The sequence below is a fragment of the Zootoca vivipara genome, chromosome 6 (assembly GCF_963506605.1).
Source record: "Zootoca vivipara chromosome 6, rZooViv1.1, whole genome shotgun sequence".
In the NCBI taxonomy this organism is placed as follows: Eukaryota; Metazoa; Chordata; class Lepidosauria; order Squamata; family Lacertidae; genus Zootoca; species Zootoca vivipara.
In genome coordinates this window covers 18,619,405-18,636,025 of record NC_083281.1, presented here as the reverse complement: position 1 = coordinate 18,636,025, position 16,621 = coordinate 18,619,405, and the positions used below count along the sequence as shown (strand labels likewise).

The 16,621-nt window shown below is 46.3% G+C and overlaps 1 protein-coding gene across 1 annotated transcript; it reads right to left on the bottom strand.

Moving 5' to 3' along the window:
- Positions 1 to 883: 883 nt before the first annotated feature.
- On the bottom strand, positions 884 to 16,165 carry GIPR (gastric inhibitory polypeptide receptor). Its single transcript, XM_035117472.2, has 13 exons — positions 16,109 to 16,165; positions 15,640 to 15,739; positions 12,811 to 12,918; positions 11,777 to 11,898; positions 9,804 to 9,907; positions 7,834 to 7,990; positions 6,749 to 6,908; positions 6,458 to 6,518; positions 5,193 to 5,262; positions 4,625 to 4,713; positions 3,924 to 4,062; positions 3,728 to 3,769; positions 884 to 1,213 (listed from the first exon to the last, which is right to left on the bottom strand). The coding sequence occupies exons 1-13, from the start codon at positions 16,163 to 16,165 to the stop codon at positions 884 to 886; spliced, it is 1,539 nt and encodes a 512-aa protein (XP_034973363.2).
- Positions 16,166 to 16,621: the final 456 nt, after the last annotated feature.

The following is a 16,621-nucleotide window of genomic DNA, read 5'->3' as shown; positions in this document are numbered from 1 at the left end:
GCTGCGTGGAGCACCAGATTGAGGAGCCGGTCTGCAGGGTCAGTGCCCAGCAACGCCGCACGGAGCATCGCCTCCTCAATCCAGCACGGTGTTGCTGGGCGCTGACTCTGCAGACCGGCTCCTTGATCCGGTGCTCCGCGCAGCGCTCACATATGTTCTAGCGCCCGTTTATTTAATGGGCTGAACGACACTAGTGATTATATAATCTGCCACTAGCCATCTTGCCCAATGTCCACACACAGTGACAGAAATCATTTGTGGCACATTGGAAGCTTGACCATCAGTTCTTTTCCAGTTTATATTTCATCTCATGTCATTTCACTTTTAATTCGTATACCGCCTTTCTGTATTGCTACACGCAAGGCGGCTGACAGCAACAAAATATACAACAAAGAACACACACCTTATAATAATCTGATCCCATACAAAAAGTCGTAATAAGAACATAACTTTAAAATAGAATGACTTATAACAAATAAAGTGACATTCAATAATCTATTCAAATATAATAGTATCAAAATAAAATAAAATAAAATACGGTTCTTATACTGGGTCGGCTCAAGGCGATTCTTACACACACCACAGGTGAGTGAGTGGCATTTGACATGCCTGCAGGGCCACAAACAGTTTTGGAAGCCTCTCCAAAGATGGGCTGCTAACCTTTTCCACCAGTTGGTCCTTCCAGACAGTCAATAAAAACAGCCATAGGCAATGTGCCATTCACATATCTGTTATACAAGAGTTTTTGCATCTTCCAGGAATCCACAGCTGCACTGGGATGTCTTTTCTTACCACCGGCCTGGGCAGCCCCATATCATGTTTCGGAAAAAGCTGACAATCTTCTTCCATATCCTCTCGGATGTCAGAAGACGGGGGGGGGGGCTCAGCAGCTGTTTGGGGGGCAACCAGGGCTCGGAAAAGTCTGCCTGGTGACAGCGGACCCCACAACCTTGTCCTGTGACTTAACCCTGACGGGGATGTACTGAAAAGATTTGGTGCTGATGTGTGCCTGTGGAGCACCTGCTGTGTTGCCAAGGCCGTTGGAGAGGCCTTTTTCTCCCAGGTGTCTGTGGAGCGCAGGATAAGCAACCTTTTTGCGGCGGCTGCTTCGGCTGTGCCAGGAAGCCCAGTGGCTGAGGCTCTGGCCCTGCTTCTCCAGCAGGCTGCTGCCCAGCTTCCACCTCTGCCAGGTCCTTTGGATCTGGGATTGGACCTGGAAGAAGAAGAAAGAAAATTGGGGGTGATTGGGAGTGCCATGGAAGCCTGCCTAGGACCATCAGAAGAGCTGGATCAGGCCAGTGTTTCATCTAGTCCAGCATCCTGTTCGCACACTGGCCAACCAGATGCCCGTAGGAAACCCGCAAGCAGGATCCGAGCACAAGAGCAACTCTCCCCTCCTGTGGTCTCAAGCAGCAGGTATTCAGAGGCAAGAGCATGGCCATCATATGACAAACCATATCGGAAGTACAGTATTTGGAAAAGAAAAAACACACAACTCAACTATTTTCACTTTTTGAAATATGGCAACCCTACTTTTAAAGCCATCCAAATTGGAATTCTGGGTGCCGAAATACCAAAGGAGCAAAGAAGACTACAGTGGAACCTTGGTTCTCAAACGCCTTGGTACTCAAACAACTTGGAACCCAAACACTGCAAACCCAGAAGTAAGTGTTTTGGTTTGCGAACTTTTTTTGGAAGCCGAACGTGCTCCGTTTTGAGTGTTACACTGAAGTCTGTCTGTTTTTGCTATTTATTTTGCGTTTTTGTTTTTGCGGGGTTTTTTTGTTTTTGTGACTGTGACTGTGTAGAACGCGGTTCAGCTACTGATTGTGTGACTGCAGTACATTGTTTATTGCTTTCATTTTATGGATCAAGGGTCTCGTTAGATAGTAAGGTAAAGGGTAAAGGTAAAGGGACCCCTGACCATTAGGTCCAGTCGTGACCGACTCTGGGGTTGCGCGCTCATCTCGCATTATTGGCCGAGGGAGCCGGCGTATAGCTTCCAGGTCATGTGGCCAGCATGACAAAGCCGCTTCTGGCAAACCAGAGCAGCACATGGAAACGCCGTTTACCTTCCCGCTGTAGCGGTTCCTATTTATCTACTTGCATTTTGACGTGCTTTCGAACTGCTAGGTTGGCAGGAGCTGGGACCAAGCAACGGGAGCTCACCCCGTCACAGGGATTCGAACCGCCGACCTTCTGATCAGCAAGCCCTAGGCTCAGTGGTTTAACCACAGCACCACCTGGGTCCCACCGTTAGATAGTAAAATGCATGCTAAATTGCTGTTTTAGGGGTTTTTTTTTTTAAAAAAAGAAAAAAGTCTGTAACAGATTAATCCATTTTACATTACTTTCTATGGGAAAGCGTGCCTTGGTTTTGAAACGCTTTGATTTTGGAACGGACTTCTGAAACAGATTAAGTTTGAGAATCAAGGTACCACTGTATTTATGTATGCGACCACGACTGTGCGGATGTTATTGGCCTAGAGATGGAGAAAAAGATAAAGTACCAATATGCCGAAAGAATTGAAAAGACTGTTCATGTGCGCTACTACGGCTGCAAGGATGCTGCTTGCCCAGAAATGGAAAGATGACAAGATGCCTACGAAGGCAAACTGGCAGATGAAACTGCTAGATTACAGGGAGATGGCAGGATTGACTGGGGAAATCAGAAATCAGGAAGATCAATAGAGATTGGGATGAATATTGTATGTAAAATAACACTGTAAACACTTTAACTCTTTGGCAGGCTTTAAATAACTCTTGTGATGTTACAAAGACTTTGGAAACAATGGAGGGCTATAATTTGGATGAACTATAACCGGCACCCCCAAACTTGGCCCTCCAGATGTTTTGGGACTACAATTCCCATCATCCCTGACCACTGGTCCTGTAAGCTAGGGATAATGGGAGTTGTAGTCCCAAAACATCTGGAGGGCCGAGTTTGGGGATGCCTGAACTATAATCTGCAGTTGACATAGGTATTTAAAGAAGCCATGGAGGGAAGTCCTAAGATTCTAAAGAATCTTGTTTTCTTTTCAATGGGTTCAAGAATGTTAATTGTGTGATTGATTTTGTAAAACCAAATAAAAACTATTTCAAAAGAAAAAGAAGAAAGAAAAAGATAAAAGTCCTAAACAGAGAAGAATGGCAGATTCTGAAATAGCAAAAATGGTCAGAAAAATTAGAAATGAGGAAGACCAAAACTTTAATAAGGAATGGGGAAAATATACAACTTATCTTAAAAACCATTGTAAACAGTTAAAACCTTAGTAGGATTGGAATAGCACTTGTAGTTTAATGGTGAATTTTGGATATAATGGAGATGTAAAAGGTTTGGATTATTATAAAAGATGCAGGAGGAAATGACTAACAATAGGACCCACAAAGGGGAGGAGGGAAGTCCAGGAGATTCTTTGGAATCTTGTTTCTATGTTGTATGTTGTATGTGTGTATGTGTTGTATGTGTGATTGTAAAACTTTAATTTGAAAAAAAAAAAGTTAAAGCCATCCAAATTCCTGGACGTTGCTCTTACCGCAACACGACACTGTCTTAGAATTCAGGGAAGAGGGTGCCTCTGAGCACATGTTCAGCCCAGGAGTTTGTGACCAGTACCAGGAATGAGCTCACAAGTCCTTTTTTTGCACAAAAACTCACTCCTGGACTTTACGCCAGCCGGCTCCACGCTTGTGCAAGGAGGAGCTGAATGCTTTTCCAATGACCTACCTCTTTATTGACAAAGCAGTAGAGGACGCTCACCAGCAAGCCCTGAAAGATTAATAATGTTTTTTTTATTAAAAAAAAATGTGACAGGACAGAGGACTGATAACACACTGCAAACTTATAATTGCAGCAGGCTGAAAAATGGGGGTACACACGCTCTAAATGATAAGAACAAGGATATCAAAGATCTACCCGGTACCTGGAAGGAGTTGAGCAACAACTCGAAGAAGAATTTGACGTAGCGCAAGGTGCCCTGGGCATGTTCCTCGGTGACCAGCACAAATACCACCTCATGAATCCCCAGCAGCGGGATGAGGGTAAGCGTTGACTTGGCCAACCTAAAAAGAAGCGAAGAAATGGAGTGAGTTTCCGGGCATGTGCAAAGCGGAGAACTAAGAGGCTTTGAAACATTGGTCATGCACATAGTAAATATCCCCTCAAAAATCCACAGTGGATTGTGTTGTGCCGCACACACCTGTGAAAGCCATTTTGTGACATGCCACACCCTCGCGGCAGCCATTTTGTGGCTGGCGCCCACAACACTGTCTCATATCTTGAATGTGTGCTCCCTAGCCAAAGCAAGGGTTGGGGAAAGAGGCAGGGAAGCTTTGCAAAGTATTTACTTGGATGCATCTCAATTGCTTTTGTTCTCTTTTGAAGGAAGTTCTGCAAGTAAAGCTTGAACTCAGCTTATGGGCCTGGGCAATGTTTTGTTCCAAAAGCAGTCATTTTTTAATGCATCCAGTTGCTTCATGCTGCGCATTGTTAATATCTACAATAAGCCATGGGTGGAAACAGGTAGTTGTTTTTTCCCCCAAGAAGTCAACTCTTTCTACAAAATGCCTGGTTGGTGACGGGCAATCTTTTGTCTTTCGACTGCCCGGGCGATTTCTCAGTTACCTGAATTTGTAATCTGTGTAACGCATCTGTTGCGCCCGGAGTTTGGAGACCAGGATCTTGATGATGCGTATGAATATCACAAAGTTGACCTGGGAAATGGGGAAGAAGGAAGGGGGTCTGATTGGCAGTAACCTCTGCAATCAAGCCGTGTCACCCCTCTGATGTCTGCCACCGATTTTGGCAACGTCACAGGCACATCGACATTAGACAATGGGCATGTCCTCAAAAATTGTTTTTTAGCCTGCCTGTTCCTGCATTGGGGAGGGGGGTAAGAACCACATGACACCCCCTCTGTTCTGTTCACATATCTGATGCCCCAGGGCAACCCCCCCCCCATGTTTCTCCTATGCTAGTAGTGCAAAAAGGATATTTGATACACTCACATGACACTTTCTCCTTAATATGTGTTTGGTTTGGATTTCCCCTGCTTTCTCCCCTTGGACAGTGAACAAAATGGGGTGTTTTTAAGGGACGTGTGGAAGAGCCCAACTAGATCTTTCTAACCTACTGAGAGGCACCAATGCTCTGAAAGAGTATAAGGCAGTTTCTCTGTTCCTCGGCAACTTACAAAGATTGCTAGCAGAATCGGGCAACGGATGATCCACCAATAGCCCATGTTGTCGTTTCTCTCCCAGCATCTGTGGAGGGAGGTGGGGAGCAATTAAAAAGGTGTCAGCGGGTCGAAGGAGGGATGACAACCCCCTGTCTACCATTTACAGTGCTACCATTCCCAGTACCCTTAACAAACTGGTACATCTCCCAGGATTCTTTGGATAAAGCCATGTGCCTTAAATCATAGCCTTGTGGCGTTGGAAAAGGACTGTGAAGGTCATCATGTTGTCCAACCTCCTGCAATGCCAGAATCTTTTGCCCAGCGTGGGACTCGAACCCACAACCCTGAGATTAAGAGTCTCCTGCTCTACCGACTGAGCTGGGATTTAAGTGTGGGGTAACCTAGCTATTGTCCTTGGTGGGTGGTTCTGATTGGAACTGTGAAGGCAGAAGACAGGGAGCCCAACATCAGGTGGAGCCAGAGAGTCCGTGGCAGGTGGAAACCTGGTCTAAAAGTATGGTCTGAAGGCGCCTGGGACCCCCAACTTGCTGAGGCTAAGCAGGCTGGGGTCGGGGTCAGTGCCTAGATCATGGATTCGTAGAGTTGGAACTGACCCCAAGGATCATTCTAGCCCAAGCCCCTGCAATGCAGGAATCTCAGCTAAAGCACCCATGGCAGATGGCCACCCAACCTCTGTTTAAATACCTCCAGGGAAGAAGAGTTCACAACCCCCCGAGGGAGTCCGTCTCACTGTCTAGATGAGCGTCTGTCTGGGAACCAAGTACAGTGGTACCTCAGGTTAAGAACTTAATTCGTTCTGGAGGTCCGTTCTTAACCTGAAACTGTTCTTAACCTGAGGTACCGCTTTAGCTCATGGGGGCTCCCGCTGCCGCCACTGTGCGATTTCTGTTCTCATCCTGAGGTAAAGTTCTTAACCCGAGGTAGTATTTCTGGGTTAGCGGAGTCTGTAACCTGAAGCGTCTGTAACCTGAGGTACCACTGTACAAGAAAAGGCTGTAAATGTAAGAAAATAATAAATAATTCTCTCCTCCTCTTTAAAGAAAAAGAAGGGTTGGTTTTTGTTTTTCGGTATGCATTTATGTGGATTTCGGTGGCTAAAATTTCGTCAATTTGCCTCACATTGGGCAAAAAGATTTCTGCATTGCAGGGGGTTGCAGTAGATAAAGCCTCGTGATCTATGATTCCAATTTAGTTAGCTATTTATAAAAGTTTATACAGTGGAACCTCAGCTGCCTGATTTTTTTGGCCCAGGTACTTACTCGTTGTTTTCATAGAGGTATCTCACAATCACCCAAGGGATGACGTAAAGGGTTGGTGCCCCTGCAAGAGACATAATTAAGAGGACTCACCTAACGTATCTGGATAATGGGTACAATTGCCTTCTACCTCTCATGCTTCCCTTTCGTTTTACAGGTAGCTTTGAGCACTGTTGCCTCCAAGCCTGAGCTTCCCAGCACCCTGAAATAAGCTCTCCCGCATTGTTCGCAACCACCCCTGTTCTCCTGATGTCTCTTTTCTCATCAGGGCTTGGCACCGGCCGGCTAACTCACCCCATCCAATGAGCAGGTAGCCTGAGAAATAGCTTTCTTCCGAAAAGACCATTGGTCCCAGCAGGTTGTGTAGATAGAGGCCTTCTACCAGGAGCCAGTAGTAGTTTGCACAGACACAGTACTGGGTTAAGATCTGCGCCAGCCAGCAGCCGGCCACAGCCTGAAAAGGAGGAGGAGGAGAATCTGAACGCTCGGTTTTTTGGTTCCGAGCTCTCGTGGGAGCCAGCTGATTTGCGCCAGAGTGCCAGTCCCCAAAATGGGACGTTTCGGGATCCAATCAGAAGCCGGAATAGCTTCTGTAATTACCAGGGGCTGAGCAGAGGAGGAATGGTGGAGCCCGCCTCCCCAACCTGACCCTTCCAGGGAGGAGGAAGAGATAGACAGTTTAGATTTACAACAGGGGTTTGAGGGAGGTCACAGCTCAGAGGCAGATGAGGCAGAAAGTTGGGAGATAATGAGAGAGGAGGAAGAGGAAGTGTCTTTAGAAAGCATTCCAGACCACCCCCCTCTCCCAGAACCCAGCGGGCCTTGAAAGTAGGAGAGCAAAGAGCTCAAAGGCAGAGGGGCACTTATCAGCACCCATAGGAGAGACGATGAGACTGATGAATGAGGAAATGGGAGAGACGGGGGTGGAGATTCACCCGGGACAATGCCATTATCCAAGGGGCTGAGTTCTATAGCCTCTCTCTGTAAATACTGAATAAAAAGCAGACGGTAAGGAACATTTCATTGTCTTTCTCCGTTCCTGGGCAACTGGCCGTGGGAGTCACTGGCAGCGGCCTGACAGTAATTCTGGGATGTCCCACTTAAATTGGGATGGTTGAGCAGCAGGCATGCAATGGCCCATTTAGTCCAGCATCCAATTCTCACAAACAGATGCCTGGGAGAAACCTGCCAGCAGGATCCGAGCACAAGAGCCCTCTCCCCTCCCTTGATTTCCAGCAACCGCCTTCTGCAGGAGTTAGTTCCATAGTTTATGCCTTGCTTAAAGAATTAATTCTTTTATCTGTCCAGGATCTCCCAACACTGCCTCTCTGGTCCTGGCTGGACCCCCCCCCCACCTCAAATTGCAGTTGCAACGATACCTGTCCCAAAGGAAGGTGGGAGAGGTCGCCTTCCTTCTGGAAGTCCTTGGGGAAGTGCAGCCACAGGAGGGTGTCCCGGGTGAGGATGGAGACGGCCCGCAGCATGAAGGACGCAAAGAGATTCATGTGGATGTAATTGCGGATGCAACGGAGTTTCCTGGAAGTGGGCAGAGAACAATGGGCAGGGGGCAGGGAGAAGTCAGTTGTGCCCCATATCTGCATCTCGAACCAGGATCCAAGACTGCTAGGCAGGGTTTTAATCGAAACCAAAGCTCATTCTTGCACTTGTTGTTTTTGTTTTATTATTATGTTAAATAATAATAAAATATTACATTTATATACTGCCCTTCAACCAAAGATCTCAGGGTGGCTTACAGCAGAGTTCCCAAACTAAGGTCCGGGGGCCGGATGCGGCCCAATCACCTTCTAAATCCGGCCCGCGGACGGTCCGGGAATCAGCATGTTTTTACATGAGTAGAATGTGTCCTTTTATTTAAAATGCATCTCTGGGTTATTTGTGGGGCATAGGAATTTGTTCATATTTTTTTCTCCAAAATATAGTCTGGCCCCTCACAAGGTCTGAGGGACAATGGACCGGCCCCCTGCTGAAAAAGTTTGCTGACCCCTGGCTTACAAGATAAAAACGCAGGATAAAAGCATTGTGGTGGTGGTTGCTGGCATCTGTCTGTCTCAAGAGACACAATGGAGTGCGCCTCCGAGGGTGAAGTCAAAACACTGCATTAGCAGCTTTCAAGTGACCTCTCTACAGGGCACAAGCCTGGGCAGTGTGGATGGAGGTCCTGGGCTGCCCAGACGACAAGAAACCCTCCTCTTGGCCTGGCTGATGTGGTCCAAAGGAAAGCAGAGCAATATGTTTGGCACCAGCTTGGCTGTAGGAGTTGCCGGAAGGAGGCGTACAAGGCACCACCTAACCATCATAGGGACTCCCCTGCGGATTTGTGTAGGGTTTCCTCCTTTTTCTTCTCCCAAAGATATCCCACATGGCAGCGGAGGTTGAGGATCAGAATCTCCCTTCTCTTAGACTGGGCTACCTTCCTAGGTGGATAAGCCCCATCTGCCCCTCACTTCCCTCTCCAGCATGTGCAGAAACCGCCTTCTTGACCGTTGGCCCCACAGTGTGGTGTAGTGGTTAAGAGCGGTGGACTCGTAATCTGGTGAACCGGGTTCGATTCCCACCCATGCAACTGCTGGGTGACCTTGGGCTAGTCACACTTCTCTGAAGTCTCTCAGCCTCACTCACCTCACAGAATAAAAAAAATCCTTCCAGCAGAACCTTAGAGACCAACTAAGTTTGTCATTGGTATGAGCTTTCGCGTGCATGCACACTTCTTCAGATACACTTCTTCGTGTGCATGCACACGAAAGCTCATACCAATGACAAACTTAGTTGGTCTCTAAGGTGCTGCTGGAAGGAATTTTTTTACTTTATTTTGTCTTAACCCACCCAGTCGAAGCTGTTTCCAAGATGTGGCCACTGTCGCCTGCTGACAGCTTCTAGGAGCCACAGGTGAGAGCTGAGTGCAGGGTGGGGACCAAAGGTGGGCAAACTACCCCAGAAGGAGCATGGCATGTCCCCCGCCAGAGGTACTACACCTCCCATACATCTCAAACATCCTTGCACTAGTGTTTACTGAACAGCACCAAAGCAGGGGGAGCTGTTGCTCTGCTCTAAGGGGCATGCCTTGGTGCAGGCATCCCCAAACTTTGGCCCTCCAGATGTTTTGGACTACAATTACCATCATCCCTGACCACTGGTCCTGTTAACTAGGGATCATGGGAGTTGTAGGCCAAAACATCTGGAGAGCCGCAGTTTGGGGGTGCCTGCCTTAGTGGGAGCCTCTCTCGGCAGGTGTGATTCATCTAAGCACACACCCACATCTTTCAATACCTCTCATTTTTCCTACATGGTACCCAGGGGAGGGCAGTGCCCCTTTTGTCTTTCTCAGTACCTGAAAGCTGCCAACAAGACGAAGGCCGCAAGCAGAGCCACCAACGAAAGGGAGTAGCCCACTGTGTACATCAGTCGGAACTGCTCCAGAATCCACAAATGTCTCTGGGAGAAAACAGAAACACAGCTGGAATGCGCCTCAGCGGAAAAGGGCACCTCCATCACAGCTTGTGAGTGGTGCAAGAAAAGCATCACTATTAATAGGATTATCAGCAAAAGGTCTGGAAGGAAAGAGTGTTTAAAGTGTTGGTGCTGACCTTTAAAGCCCTAAACAGCCTCAAAGGCCCAGGAAGGAGGATCTCCACACCCACCATTCAGGACAGACACTGAGGTCCAGCTCTGAGGGCCTTCTGGCAGTTCCCTCCCTGCGAGAAGTGAAGCCACAGGGAACCAGACAGAGGGCCTTCTTGGTGGTGGCGCCCGCCCTGTGGAATGCCCTCCCATCAGGTGTCAAGGAAATAAACAACTATCTGACTTTTAGAAGACATCTGAAGGCAGCCCTGTTTAGGGAAATTTTTAATGTTGATGTTTTATCATATTTTAAATATTTTGTTGAAAGTTGCCCAGAGTAGCTGGGGAAACCCAGCCAGATGGCCGGCGTATTAATAAATTATTTATTATTATTATTATTATTATTATTGCAGACAAGGTTTCCTCCACTGAAACTGCAGCATTTGCAGACCCACTCAGTATCCCTATTTTCCAGGGAAAGTCCCAGATTTACAGAAGCCGTCCCAGTTTCTGATTTGATCCCAGAATGCCCTGCTTTAGAACATCCCTATTTTCATTGGAAAAATGCTGGAGGGAGGGTATGGAGTTATGTGACCCTCAAGCCAAGGAGATAAGTAACTATACAATCTTTAGAAAACACCTGAAGGCAGACCTGTATAGGGAAGTTTTTAATGTTTAATTTTGTTTTTATATATGTTAGAATACACCCAGAGTGGTTGGGGAAACCCAGTCAAATGGGCAGGGTATTATTATTATTATTATTATTATTATTATTATTATTATTATTGAGGACATCCCTATTTTCATCGGTGAAATATCGAAGGGTATACTGCTGCATCCAAAAGGCTTCTTTGCCCAGAGTTACCTCCAATTTTGATGGTGAAATGTTTTATTCTCAAAATCCCGAGATGTGCCATTATTCATTTGCAATAGGGGAAAAGATCCGTCCAGCGATTCAAGGCTTTTTAGCTAATTGAATATCTGCCTTTTCTCAGTGCAGCAGGTACATGAAAATAGATTATTGTGTAAATTAAAACCTCAGTGCAGCTGCCTTTTTTGAGGCGGGGATGAAAGTGGAGGATCACTGAGAGTTTAATGGATGAAAACCATTTGTTAGAAGGAAAGGCTTCTTTAATTCCTTCTTTCCCCTTCTCCCAATTTTCTCAAACACCAGACCCCCCCCCCAATAGAATTCCATTTTATACTGCAATCTGGGGGGAAACAGTGGATTAAATTTTGCCCGCGTCACACATAATTTGATAACTTTAGTCGATTAAGCTTTTTAAAGGCTTTAAAAGAATTAACACAGTTTTAAGGGTATAAAACAATCCCTTCCTCATCTCATACAGGAGACAAGAGAAGTCTCAAGTAATACATTATTATATTATATTATATTATATTATATTATATTAATTATATTACACACACACACCCCAAAAGCATTAATCTGTCCATATAACTCATCATCATCAAAATTCAAGTCCCCAATATTCACAGCATCCAGAAAGTTTTGTACACTGCTAGGAGATGTCTTTAGTTGAGTTTTTGTCGAATAATCTACTCGTGAGACATATTACGGCTTGCAGTAGCACTCAGAAGCAATGCTTTCCAAAGACTGAATGTTTAAAGCACAGACGCATTAAATATGGATTGAGAATCCAGAGCAACTCTTATTAAGTAAGGTCTACTTCTCTCCCTCCTCTCTTCTTTTCAGATGTGGAGTTTGTGGTGCAATGAGTTTACCTGGAAGGGGAGCTCTTTGTCGATGGCTTCGCACTGAGAGTGATCTCGCCAAGGGTGCCCCGACTCATCCACCACCCACTGTCCGTCTGGGCCACATTTCTGGAACACAAAGCCACCTCGAACTGCAGAGGAAGTTTTGGGGGAGGAGGGGGATGCAGCAAGAGGATAAGGATGGCTTGATTGTAATAATAAAAATACGAATAACATATATCCATGACAACACGATTTGATTTAATAGTTGCATTCCAGTCTTCTGTGCTCAGAAGAATCATTGGTGCTGACATTTAAAGCCCTAAACGGCCTCAAAGGCCCAGTATACCTGAAGGAGTGTCTCCACCCGCATCGTTCAGCCCGGACATTGAGGTCCAGCTCCGGGGGCCTTCTGGTAGTTCCCTCCCTGCAAGAAGTGAAGCTACAGGGAACCAGGCAGAAGGGGCCTTCTCGGTGGTGGCACCCACCCCGTGGAACGCCCTCCCGCCAGATGTCAGGGAAATAAACAACTACAGTCGTACCTTAGTTCTCGAACACCTTGGTACTTGTAGGTTTTGGCTCCCGAAAGCCGAAAACCTGGAAGTAAGTGTTCTGGTTTTCGAACATTCTTTGGAAGCCAAATGTCCGACATGGCTTCCGTGGCTTCTGATTGAGCAGGAAGCTCCTGCAGCCTATCGGAAGTCGCATCTTGGTTTTCAAACGGTTCCGGGAGTCAAACAGACTCCTGGAACAGATTAAGCTCGACAACCAAGGTACCACTGTATCTCACTTTTAGAAGACATCTGAAGGCAACCCGGTTTTTAATGTTCAATGTTTTATTGTCTTTTTAATATTCTGTTGGGAGCCGCCCATAGTGGCTGGAGAAACCCAGTCAGATGGGCGGGGTATAAATAATAAATTATTATTATTATTATTATTATTATTAGGAATCATAGAATTGTAGAGTTGGAAGGTAACCCAAGAATCATCTACTCCAACCCCCTGCAATGCAGGACCAACAGCTCTGAAACTTAAGAGATGGATGCCTTTGCATCTATACTTACCATGCTGATGCCAAGGCAAGTACCAGGGGCAAGGGACCTTGGCAGAGGTGTTCGGAAGAGCATCGCCCCAACAGGCATACATGTCAAATGTACGGTTGCAGACCAGACCTGGAAGAAGAGCAGAGCAAAGGGGGAAGAGGTCGTTCAGCGTTTTTGAAAGGGGGATTAAGCCAAGGGACAGAGAAACAGCAGGAAGAAGGGGCTCTCTCAATGACTGCTGGTCATGGTGGCGTAATAGAGCTTCTGTCTTCAGGAGCAATCTACCTTCTGAATGCCAGCTGTTGGGGAGCCACATTTGTGAACATTAACAAGTAAATCAGGTATCGGAAAATTGATCTATGTTGTTTGTGAGATGGGGTGGGGGGAAAGGGTGTTTTTTTGTTTGTTTCTTGTTGCCGTTCTGGTTTTTATTATGTATTCCATGTTTTTTATCTTGTGTTTTTATGTCGTGAACCGCCCCGGAATCGACGGATGAAGGGCGTTGTGCAAATTTAGTAAGCAAATGAAACAGAAATAAAGAAAGCAAAATGCCATTCTCGGGGAAAGTTGGGCAAATCTCAGCGTACCGGCCAAACAGCCTTGCACAAGAAATTTCATTTGCAAGATACCGCTTCTTGGTGACGTTTGAACATAAAAAAATATGGATTCCTGGAGAAGGCAGGACAAAGGAGAGGGAGGGCAGGTGGGTGGGCAAGTTGGGATATTTCAAGCCTGTGCCTACTTTTGGGGATTCAATCCCATGCTGTCAAATTCAGGTTGCATGATCAGATTGTAGCTCATCAGCTTTGATCATGCAACACCTTTCACCAGCAACCTTCTGCAACAAACCCATTTCTCCTACCCCCACCCCCCACATACGGAAAGTGAATGAACTGGAAAGTGTGGGACAGCAATTACTTGACTCAACGCTGTTTAACCTCTCTGCAGACACTGTGCAAACAAACCAGGACGGATGCTCAATAAAGCAGTGGTTTGGAAGAGACCTCATTATACTGCTAAGAGCATAAGAAAAACTCCGTTGGATCAGGCCAAAGGGGGCTCACTTTTTAAAAAAATCATTTTAAAATATATTATAGCTTTTAAATAACACAATATGACAAAAGAAACTAATTTAAATAGAAACAAACAAACAGAGAAAGAGGGAAGGGGGGAAAACACATAGTCTTCTCTCGAAGGGAGATCTTAACCCTCGTCTCACCCAGAAAGGAGTGGACCCTCCCTGCGCTCACCCGAGAGCATCTTTTTCTTCTCCCAGACCCTCACCTGAGAATTCCTCTCTTCCCTACCTGTCAGGTTCCTTCCACCCAACCATTCAGGCCCTCCAAGTGTCCCTATTTTCCAGGGACATCCCTGATTTAGAGAAGCCGTTCCTGTTTCTGATTTGATCGCAGAATGTCCTGCTTCTTAGGATGTCCCTATTTTCATTGGCTCCTTCATGGATCACTGCCTTGTCATGGCGAAGGAGCTTGAATAACTCCAAGAAGCTATGAGCCATTGCCAGGGGTAGGCAACCTAAGGCCCGGGGGCCGGATGCTGCCCAATCGCCTTCTAAATCCGGCCCACGGACGGTCTGGGAATCAGCGTGTTTTTACATGAGTAGAATGTGTACTTTTATTTAAAATGCATCTCTGGGTTATTTGTAGGGCATAGGAATTTGTTCATCCCCCCCTCCCAAATAAATATAATCCGGCCCACCACATGGTCTGAGGGATGGTGGACTGGCCCACAGCTGAAAAAGGTTGCTGGCCCCTGAGCTATGCCGTGAAGGGCCACCCAAGACGGACAGGTCATAGCCGAGAGTTTAGACTAAATGTGAACCACCTGGAGAAGGAACTGGCAAACCACTCCAGTAGTTTGCCAAGAAAACTCCATGGACATAAAAAAGGAGAAGCTTTGAGAAGAAAGTGAGAGTTTTCAAGGCATGATCTGCTTCATGGGGTCACGGAGAGTCGAATACGACTAAGATGACTAAACAACAACATTTTCACTGGAGAAATGTTGGAGGGTATGGCGTTGTCCAACCCCCCGAGCCATCTGAAGGCAATCCTGTATAGGAAGGGTTTTTTTTAAAAAAAAATGTTTAATGTTTTGCTATGTTTTTATATATGTCGGAAGCTGCCCAGAGTGCCTGGGGCAACCCAGTCAGATGTGTGGGGTATAAAGAGTAAAATTATCATTGGAACGCCCTCTCACCAGATGTCAAAGAGAAAAACAACTACCAGACTTTTAGAAGACATCTGAAGGCAGCTCTGTTTAGGGAAGCTTTTAATGTTTAATAGATTTGTATTTTAATATTCTGTTGGAAGCTGCCCAGAGTGGCTGGGGAAGCCCAGCCAGATGGGTGGGGTATTAATATCATCATCATCATCATCATCATCATCATCATCATCATGGAATGGGACACCCCTATTTTCATCAAAGAAATGTTGGAGGGTATGCGTTCCTATGTGTGTAATCCTTGGACTCAGAGCAGAGGATGCCAAAGGAAAACAAAAGGGGGGTGGGAATACAGAAGAAAGGGAAGGAAAAAAGGAAAGGGGGGGGGAGAGAAATGAGAAGGACTTCCGATTTTTCGTCTGCCTGTTACACAGAAGAAATTATTCAAAACATTTGCTCCAGGATCACATTCAACCACTTTCTTTCAAGCAAAATTTCCCCAACCTTCAAACCAAAGGGGTCCCATCCTGTTCTCACAGTGGCCCAAACAGATGCCTGGGAAAATTCTTAGCACTCCACAGGCATCCTGCCCTTGTGGCTAGCTAGCTAGCATTCACGGCCTACTTCCCTCCTTCTCCCTCTTGGAAGATGATCCCTTGCTCTTTCTCTCACTTGTGGGACGTGGGTCCTCCAGGATCTTGCGATAGCAGGCTGTCTGGTACTGCTGCCACGCCTCAAACATCTCTTTGGCCGAGTTTTCGGTGGAGCTTGCCTGTGACAGGGGAGGGAAATAAAACAACAACAACTGGTACATATCAGTTAGTCACCTAAAGGTTTTGTCCAGAGTACATAGCTCTTCCTAAAGTTGCCTGGTGTTTAGTTAGGTTAGTTGCCCACTTATTACAGTGGTGCCTCGCAAGACGAATTTAATTCATTCCGTGAGTCAATTCGTTTTGCGAAAAATTCGTCTTGCGAATCGCGGTTTCCCATAGGAATTCATTGAAATTTCTTTTTTTGCCCACAGGAACACATTACTGTACAGTGGTACCTCGGTTTATGAACACAATTGGTTCCGGAAGTCTGTTCATAAACTGAAGCGTTCATATTAGGATGCGGATGAAACCCTCACCCCCAGCCTCACCTCCGCATTCTTTTGGAGCAAGATAAGCAAGATGAAGAGTTCAAGGGATCCCTGCATGCTTCGGCTGCGGAACAGACACGAGGCCAGCGAGGGGCATCCATCTCAGGCTTCTCTGGCTAGCAGCCTTCTGCAGTGGGGGTCCGCCTCCATCCACACCGGACCCACGTTCAGTGGAAGAGTTCTGGGGGTGAAACCATCAGAACATTGACGGATAATAATAATAATCTGGCTGGGTTTCCCCAGCCTCTCTGGGCAGCTTCCAACAAAATATTAAAATACAATGGTCTGTTAAACATTAAAAGCTTCCCTAAACAAGACTGCCTTCAGATGTCTTCTAAAAGTCTGGTAGATGTTTTTCTCTTTGACATCTGGTGGGAGGGCGTTCCATAGGGCAGGTGCCACTACTGATGTTTTTGTGGCGAGGTAAGCAACAAGGAAATGCACCAGAAAGTGTGGGATGACGCTTGCTTGACTCAGCATTGTCTAACCTCCCTGCAAACAGATCAGAATAAA

Excerpts from the sequence above, each read along its gene's own strand:
- GIPR (XM_035117472.2), bottom strand. The coding sequence starts at position 16,165 with ATGCAGGGATCCCTTGAACTCTTCATCTTGCTTATCTTGCTCCAAAAG. Across the intron at positions 15,740-16,108 it reads TGCTCCAAAAGAATGCGGAG|GCAAGCTCCACCGAAAACTC; the intron begins GTGAGGCTGGGG and ends CCCCTGTCACAG. Across the intron at positions 6,519-6,748 it reads CTACCTGCTCATTGGATGGG|GGGCACCAACCCTTTACGTC; the intron begins GTGAGTTAGCCG and ends TGTCTCTTGCAG.